The 9,977-nt window shown below is 41.7% G+C and overlaps 1 protein-coding gene across 1 annotated transcript; it reads right to left on the reverse strand.

Annotated features, from left to right (window-relative positions):
* Positions 1–7,903: 7,903 nt before the first annotated feature.
* LOC120287108 lies at positions 7,904–9,154 on the reverse strand. The gene has a single exon (XM_039299794.1). The coding sequence runs from the start codon at positions 9,152–9,154 to the stop codon at positions 7,904–7,906; it is 1,251 nt and encodes a 416-aa protein (XP_039155728.1).
* Positions 9,155–9,977: the final 823 nt, after the last annotated feature.

The raw sequence follows: 9,977 nt of genomic DNA on the forward strand, positions 1-9,977 counted from the left end.
AAGATGGGAAGGGGGAGAAACGGGCCAATTCTGGGGAAGCATAGAAAGCCCATGGGACTTAGCAAGCCAATCAGCTATGAAATTCGCGGCCCGTCTACGGTATCAAATGCGAAGAGAAGGAAAAGAGGGCAAAAGTGCCCTAGCTTCTACAAACAGAGAGCGCTGTTGCCATGGAAACGAAAGAGGGTTGTGCACAGCATCCACCATCACTGAGCAATCGGACTCCAGCAACAAATGATCTTTATCCAGTCCTTTCTGCAGCAGAAAATTTAAGGTATGAACCAGCGCTTGAATCTCTGATTGTAGGGCAGAAGAGGCATTGATGGTTTCTGTAAATCTAGTGATGAGGCGACCCGCAGAGTTGCGACACACACAGGCGATCGCTCCTTACTGTGGGGAGGTCGGGTACGCTCCATCAATATTTATTTTAAGAACACCCAGATCTGGTGGATGCCACTGCTGGTTAGAATCGGATTGTGTCCTCCTTCGAGTCGCGAACGTTTGATGGCAGAGAGAAGATGATCTAACATCCGCAAGAGCCAATTGCACCACCTGTTCAACTGTTAGGCTTTGTTGACGGAAAACAAAATCATTCCTGCTCTTCCATAGATGACAGAGAATAGAAGCCACCATCTCCAGCCCACGTAAGTCATTACTGTTCTCTAGGAAGTCTGCAATGCATTTATCTATTCGAGTAGCTGTAGACATTATGGTTGCTAGATTTATCTGCGGATGCGACCAGATAGACTTTGTTCTAGGGCAGAAAAGGAAGATATGTTCTGCTGTTTCGGGAAGTTGATTTGTACACATAGGACAAATGGGGTCGGGGATGATATGCCGGTGGAAAAGGTTGTCTTTTGTAGGCAGGGCATTTTGACAGAGAGACCACATGAAAATGCGGACCTTCGGGGGGCTTTGTAAATGCCAAATAGATGACCATAACTTCTTAGGAGGTTGGTAGGATGAAGAGGGCATCTTAGAGTTATCACTGGAAGTATGATCTTTGATGTAATTATAGGCACTCTTAACCGTATATTTACCATTTAGCTGACCCTTCCAGATAAGCAAATCAGAAATATAGGAAGGTCGAATTGGTAAAGACAGAATTTCACTTACAATCTGGGGATCAAAGCTTTGTCGAAGGAGGGGTTCGTTCCATGCATCCTGAGCTAGTAGAATAAAATATGCTACCTTCGTTGCTTCTCCTCTAGGAGCTGGACCTCCTATAACACCACTCGAGATCCACTTGTCCTCTCTAATGTTAATCTTCTGACCATTGCCGACCGACCATTGGACATTATTTGAAATAGAATCTCGCCCAATTAAAAGACTATTCCACCCCCATGACGGTCTTAATCCTTTTTCAGCCCTCAAGAAATCCGAAGAATGGAAATATAATCCTTTAAAAAGTCTGCCCCATAAGGTAAGAGGTTCGTGAATTAAACGCCAAGCCTGTTTTCCTAGGAGAGCTTTATTAAACGCAACAAGGTCTCGGAAACCCATTCCACCATGGTCCTTTCTAGTTTTAAGAATATCCCAGTTCTTCCAGTGGACCCCAGATTTGCGACCACTTTGGTGCCACCAGAACCTTGCAACTTGTTGTTCAATAGACTTACAAAGAGATAGCGGAATCTTAAATATGGACATGGCGTATTGTGGTATTGCTTGGACGACCGATTTAAGCAGGATTTCCTTACCTCCCTTTGAGAGTAGCTTTTCTTTCCAACTCTGCAGCTTAGATTGAACTTTTTCCAGGATCCATGAAAAAATCTCCCTGTTAGACTTGCCCCAGTCGGATGGAAGACCAAGATATTTGCCAGTTTTGGCCAATATTGGGACACGTAGTTCGCTGGCCAGATTTACCTGGAGATTGTGTGGACAATCTTTGTTAAAGAAAATCCCCAATTTATTTCGATTAACTTCCTGACTTGTCGCTCGACAATATTGGTGAATAATATTGGCTAAATTCTGACATTCCATTAATTTACCATCGAGGAAAAAGATAGCATCATTAGCAAAGAAGGGATGGGATAGATTAGGACACCACCTATTTAGAGTTATGCCTCGAAGAGAGCCCATGTCTACTGCATTTAATATAAGAGTTGATAATATTGGCTAAATTCGATTAACTTCCTGACTTGTCGCTCGACAATATTGGTGAATAATATTGGCTAAATTCTGACATTCCATTAATTTACCATTGAGGAAAAAGATAGCATCATCAGCAAAGAAGGGATGGGATAGATTAGGACACCACCTATTTAGAGTTATGCCTCGAAGAGAGCCCATGTCTACTGCATTTAATATAAGAGTTGATAAGACGTTTGCAACCAGGATAAAGAGGTATGGCGAGAGGGGATCGCCTTGTCTCAAGCCTCTAGTTGGGTAGAAATAGGGAAGAGGTTCGCCATTGAACTTCACGCTAAGAGAAACTGTAGTAACACACTGCATTACCCAGCGTACCCACTTTGCATGAAAGCCAAGGTGAGTGAGGTAGTCTTGTAGGAAGTCTCATTCAACCCTATCATATGCCTTGAGCATGTCCAATTTGAGGATAGCCTGAAACCTTTTCTTCCTCATTCGAATCTTAAGTTGATGTAGAATTTCCTGAACAATAAGTACATTATCCTGGATTTAACGTCCACTAATAAAAGCACATTGTTCTTGTGCAATCAAATTTGGTAGACAAGGCTTTAATCTGTTGGCTAAAACCTTTGAGATGATTTTATATATGAAATTACAAAGGCTAATAGGTCTATACTGATCTAACCTTTCTGGATTAGGAGTTTTGGGAATCAAAGATAGAAGTGTTCTGTTGTATTCAGGCCTCAAAACTCTAGTGCGAAAAAATTCTTTGACAGAAAGGAAGATATCATCCTTTAAGATCTCCCAATGGGAATGATAAAACTGACCGTTTAAACCATCAGGTCCTGGAGCCTTTGATGCTCCCATTTGAAAGGCAGCGAGTTGTACTTCCTCTGGAGTGATTTTCTTTATTAAGTCGTCATTCATCTCCTCCATGACCATAGGTGGACATTGCGCAAGAACAGGCCAATAGTCACTACTTCCCACAGACCGATACAACCGCTAGAAAAAACTAGTTGTGATGTCCTTCAATATGCTAGAATCACGAACCCACTGATGATGCTCATTTTGCAACATGCTAATTCGATTTTTCTATCGTCGATTCACAGTCGTTGCATGGAAGTATTTAGTATTCTTATCTCCCCATCTTAGCCAATTTAGCCTAGAACGCATGGCCCAATATTGTTCCTCCTGTTGCCATAATCTCTGTATTTGCTCTTTTATCTGAGAAACCTCATCTTGATTTGACTGATCATGCGGCTAGTTGAGCAGGTATTGGAGCTGGTCCTTAAGAAAAGTGATGTGTTGATGACCATGGGAAAATTTGGAGCGACTCCAGCTAGAGAGAGCCATTGAAACAGCCTTTAATTTCTGAGGTAAGTCCTTACCTTTGATCTGGGATTCCCGCCATGAAGCAGCAACAATAATACGACACCCTGGATCTTGCAACCAAAACGATTCAAAATAAAAGGTCTTCCTGCGTTTGACAGGTTCAGCTGCAGTTGTTAGAAGAAGAGGGCAGTGATCTGAGCCAAGCGGAGGCAAAGCAAAAGCTTCAGCAGCAGGAAAGGTAAGACGCCAATCCATTGTACAAAATACCCTGTCCAATTTTTCTTTTACACATTCATCTCCATTCTGATTGTTAGTCCATGTGAAAGAGCAACTGTGGCACCCCGAACCCTTCGTAGGTCACCACCAGCGCCAATGTTACACCTTATTACCTTTCTCCTTTGAAGAAGCGTTGTAATTCATAGACACATTTTAAAAAAAAAAAACAAAACGGTCTCAGCGCGACTCACTAGCGGAAGCAAATTAAAACATCACCATCTCTCCCCCTACCAACCATGATACAAATACACACCACTAATTATCATGATTTTATAGATAAGCCACGACACTTTATTTACATATATTTTCTAGATGGGACTACTTTTGGGTCGGTACATCAAAAGGAAAAGCTAGGACTCAGCCATGTCCAACCTAAAACCTCAAAAAGAACCCTCGACCCTCTACATCACTTGTGCACAACCTCCATCATAAGTGTCGGCTAACTATCCAAAAAGAAACAGCCCCTACTCGTCACGCACAGGCCTCACACCCAGTCCGGTGTGTCAGGCGGCGGCGGTGGCAACATCCCTTTCATCACCCCATCGCGGCGAACGTGGACGGAGACAAACTCCTGGACAATCGGGCCCCCAGCCAGGCCTATGCCGTACGAAACAAAACAGCGCACACGTATGTATGTGAGTCCAGGTACAGAAGGACAGCTGAACTCCTCACACTCTACCTCGACGTCGGACGGTAACCCATAAAATGCACCTCGCGTGACGGTAGGAAGCGGCATACTACTAATCTGAAATGTTGGTCCCCAAAAGGGGTAAGTACAACCACTTAGCAGATAATGAATCCAATAACAACTCAATGCATCAGGCAAATTATACGTGCATTGCAAGCGTTACTTACCTTGAAGCCATGCGCATACTATCATCACATCATACATGTCATCATCATCATGGCATCATCACATCATACATGTCATCATCATCATGACATCATCACATTACACATGTCATCATGCCATATCATCATCATCATCATCATGCATATCATGCATGTCATGCCATGGGTGATCATCATCATTTCTCATCACATATCATCATCATCATCATGCATATCATATATCATCATCATTATCATCATCATCATGCATATCATGCATATCATATATCATCATCATTATCATCATCATCATGCATATCATGCATGTCATGCCATGGGTGATCATCATTATTTCTCATCACATATCATCATCATCATCATCATCATCATCATGCATATCATCATGCATATCATGCCATGGTTTAATTTCCACTTTTAGCTTTCAATTTGATCACCACATCACCCATTCCTCAAATCATCAATTTCATCATCCCCTCAGGCAAAGACCTCCGAGGCTTCCGGCATTCAGCCATCCCAGGCCACCGGGCATCCGGCCCCCCACATTCCGGGCATCTCGCATCCCAACTGGCATCACGAGGCATTCCCTTCAGGCAGAAACCTCCGACAGGGCTTCCGGCATTTACACTCCCTGGCCGGGCATCCTGCACCCCAAATCCTAGCATCGCGAGGCATTCCCTTCGGGCAGAAATCTCCGACAAGGCTTCCGGCACCCCCACATTCCAGGCATCCTGAATCTCCCAGGGCCATCCGGCAATGCATCTCTATACATTCCGGGCATTATCCTCCACCACAACCACCTCCTCACTTATCATTATCCACATTTACCATTATTTTGATCTCAATTTAACATGGCATATGGCGTGACATCAAACAAGTCATACTTGGCATAGGATTCACACATGCATCACAATTCAATGTCATGCACACACCAAGACCTTATCATACATGCAACAATGTATAATTATTTATTAATAAATTTAATGGAATTTATGGCCAATAAAATAATCCATTTTTCATGCCCTTTTTCATCTATTTAAATTTCAGCTTTTGTCATTTTCAAAAATATTAAATTTAATATCTATAAATTCCCAAAAATTATAAAAATTCAAGCAATCATCAAACAAACCAATAGGATGACAATTTCATGCAAAATTCATGGCCAAATTGAATTTTACACAATCTCACCATTTTCACAAAACATCCTATGATTCTCGGATGAAACCAGAACGCACGGTTTTTGAAGAAATTCAATTAAAATATCCATATGGCCTCCAAAAATTATGAAATTTTACTGAGTTATAGCCAAGAAATTTTCGTACAACTTTCATGAGAACTCCAAGCCAGATTCTTTTTAGATTATTTTATACAGTGTCACGAAGCTTCTGGATCCATTACCGCATCGTCCAGTGTATACTTCTCCGAAATATTGAGTTTTAACCTACCTGTTCTATTTTGTTTTCTCTGAAATTTGGATATGTTATACATCAAGATGTCATCTACAAGTTTCATGAAGATATCTAAGTCAAATAACCAGAGTATAGTCATCATCTATGTCCATGAAGTCTCGGGTGTCTCGGAATACATCACCAGAATCACCGTCTTCAAGATCTAGTTGATTTACTAGACTATTCTTGTCCATTTCACTTAAAATTTGAGTATGTTATATTTTAAGATGTCCCCTACAACTTTCATGAAGAAATCGAAGTGAGATTCTCAACAAAAACCAACATGAAACCACAAATCCAACCAAAGGTCAGTGAAATCTTTCCAGATCTGGGGTCTCCGTAGGATGAAACTTTAACCCCTCAAATCTTCATTATTTTCCACGTAATTTTAGTATGTTGTATTTCAAGATGTTAGCTACAACTTTCAGGAAGAAATGAAAGCCAAAATCGGACTCCAAACACACATGAAAGCTCAAACAACATTCTGACTCACAGGGTACGAGCAAGAACAGTCACGCGATTCAAAAATAAGCCAACCACACCTCGGTTTTTCTCACTTAAACACCAAAAATTTTAACATGCAAACAACATTCAAGCATGCAAGAGAAGCTAGAGGACTCCCACTTGCCTCTAGAGTGGTCAGTCGACGGCGTAAGGCGGCGAACACGGCGGCACATGGCGGACAGACGGCGATTCCTCCTCCTCTCGCCTCTCGGCCGCTCCCCCTTTCTCTCGCACGATCACTCTCCCTCTCTCTCTCACTCTCTTGGGCGAATGGAGTAACTGGCCACTCCTCTCTCTCTTTTCCCTTTTATCCCCCTAGAGCTCATCATTTGTAATGATTGCCTTGCCTCCTAACTAGCCAATGCATGCCCTTCTTTGTGCCACTTGTCTTATGGGCTTTTGAATTTGGGCTTGGGCCTTTGGGCTTTTGGGCCGGCCACTCTTGGGCCTCCCTCTTGGTCGATGGCAGCCCACTTGTAGGCTTCAATGGGCCAGCCAACTTGGCCCATTAAAGATCCACTTTTGGGCTTAAGGCCCAATCAAATTTTACCCTCTTCTTTTTTTTTTTTGAAATCCTTTTATAAATATTATTAAATTTCAATTTTCATCTTGGCCAAAGTCTTGGGGGCATCTTGTTTATTGAAATTTAATTTATAAAGTACATGGCCAAGCATAGATTATTAATCTATCAAATTTAAATTTTCACAATCATATGCACAAATCATCTAATTAAAAGACTAATGGCTAAAGCATAAGCCATGGAAATTTTTATCACCTAATTAGAGACTTTAACACACCTTATGGCTTGTCATTGAATTTTGGGATGCCACAGCAACCTTTGCTAGGTACCTCCATCAAAGAACAGTCATTAACCATCTGACAAAAGGTTTGCATACGGTGTTTATCAGCTGGTCTCTTGCTTGTTTTCTCCCATGGGTAGAGGATGTCATTAAAATCACCAATACACACCCAAGGTAGCATATTAGACCTACTGAGTTGTCGCAAGTCTTCCCATAAGTGTTGTCTGAGATGGAAAACAGCTGGTGCATATAAACAGGTAAGGTGCATAATAGCTCCATTCGAATTATCCATACACATCATATGCAGTAAAGATGAATTATGCCATTCTACTGTTAAAGCAACCCCGTCGTTCCAAAAAATGGCTAAACCGCCAGCAAAACCGATGGGATTAACTATCATACTCATTGAAAACCGCAACCTTTTCTGGATCCGTTAAAGAAACATTTCCTGATTTTTAGTTTCCATAAAAAAAAAAAAAGCATCTGGTTTCTCCTGGGCCACCATTGCCCTCAAGGCACGAACTGTCAGGGGATTGCCCAACCCCTAACAGTTCCAACTAATAAGCTTCATTTGTGTCTTGGTGGCTGTTTAGGGCCAGCCACCAATGCCTAGCAATTAGATTCGCCAGCAACAAAGATTGGAGTCTCCTGCAGTTGGTTGTCATCGAGACCCTCAGGTATATGGAGAGACCTATCTGAATTTCCAAACCGCTTCGCTTTCTTCATGGGTCCAGCTTTAGGATGTAGGTGAGAGTGCTTCAGCTTCTTCGATTTTGATGGACCTGTTTCGGCTTGTTTTAATTTGGTGGGGGATTTTTCTGTAATAGGGATCTCGGTAGCTTGCCCAAGAGGCTTCCATTGGAGCGAAGCGGCCGCAGTTATAATTTGACCTTCAGCAGGTATGTGCAAAACCTCCTTTGGATTATTGATAGTTGATTGATTTGCAGGGATGAGATCGGTTGGCGAGTGTGGAGTTTCAGGGATGACTTCCTCAACCTCCTTAGTGGACAGCTTGGTTTCATAAAAGGTATTCCAAAATGGACTGTGCTGACAAACCTTTGCACGTAGCCAATTTCCATAATAAAGATTGTCCTTGTTGTCAGCTTTTTCAATGTCAAAGGGATAAGTCGTACAGTGTGTAGCATAATGACTGATAACCCCACAAGGGTAACAGTAGTGAGACAGTCGCTCGTAGCGAAAATCTAACCATATTGTCTTTCCGTCCAATTGAATGAGCTGACCTGGGATGAGAGGTTGCTGTAAATTTAATTCTACTCTGACTCTTCCAGCTTTTAGGGGTAAACCATCATTCTTTTCAACCTTCACTGCCAGCACCCGACCAACACGATGCACTGCTTTGCGTAACATACTGTCTGTACACCATTCTAGAGGTAGTCCAATAACATGCATCCAGAACTCGCACATAGAAAAATTATAGCAATGCAAAGGAGTATTAGGAATCCAAGGCTTTAAAATAACTAAATGATTGGTAAATCGCCAAGGACCACCATCCAATATCCGTTGCTTATCTGCTTCCGACTTAAATTTGATCACGTACATACCTTCTTCACTCTGATGTATAGCTACGTGATCTGTACGCCAAGCTAATTTCATAGTATTCTGAAATGCTTGGAAATTAATAGTCTGGGTAGTGAGAATCTTACCCACCAGAGTCAATTTGCATTCCTCTACTTTGTCCTGTGGTGCAGCAACCTCACAAATTTCAATTGTTTGCTCTGACCAGAGTCGTCCCATTCTGTTACATAGTGCAGCAAGGCGAACATCAGTACCGTGGTCAGGACTGGCTGTCCCTGAAGAACCCTCAGCTGAAGGGTCCATATTTCCACCAGTGCAGGTCATTCAACGAAAAGAAGGGAAACCGAGATTGGGGATAAAGAGCATAGTGACAGTCACACGAGGTAAGTAATCACGGAAGCCGTAGACTGTGAAATAACAGAAGATAAGCGACATGCAGAAGAGTTAACGAAATGGGAAGAGTACAATTGAGTGTGAACTTGACGATGGGAAGAGAAATTTGACAGAAAGATGAAGAGAACAGTCAGATGAGATCCATAATCGGCCTGCGAGGATGATCAGTAAAATGGGCATGAAGACAGGAAACCCTTTGTTCTAGGAAGTAACGAAGGTGGGTAAAGGGAATTGAGCCGGTCCATGGGTGAAGCCAAAGTGGAAGACGAGATGGAAAAAAACCAGAATGGAGCAACGAGATGAAAGCTTGAAGAGGACACGTAGTTCTTGATGGTGCGGTTCATCATAACAACCGACACCCTTATAATACTAGATCATCTATACGGATCAGGATAAATCTAGAGAATGACAATAATTCAATAATTCAACATAAGGTCGTTCTCACTCTTAGGCATTTGTTATTGTAGAGTTAGATTAAGTAAGTCTTTTGCAAGTGCGGTATAATATGAACCAATTCTATTTGTCTATATCCATAGGTGAGAATATCTCTAATCATTGTTGTGGCCAAAGTCTCGTGATTATAGCCATGATGCTGCAAATTCAAACAACAGCTGTAAAAAAAAAAAAAAAAGCGAGAGATTATGAGTAGACAATTAAATAAATTGATTATATTAAATAGTTATATAAAAATATTTAGATTACTTGATATAAAGATTTTGTGAGTTAATTTTAAAAAGTCTAACATCATTTTGTA

Source organism: Eucalyptus grandis, chromosome 8, assembly GCF_016545825.1.
Source record: "Eucalyptus grandis isolate ANBG69807.140 chromosome 8, ASM1654582v1, whole genome shotgun sequence".
NCBI lineage: Eukaryota > Viridiplantae > Streptophyta > Magnoliopsida > Myrtales > Myrtaceae > Eucalyptus > Eucalyptus grandis.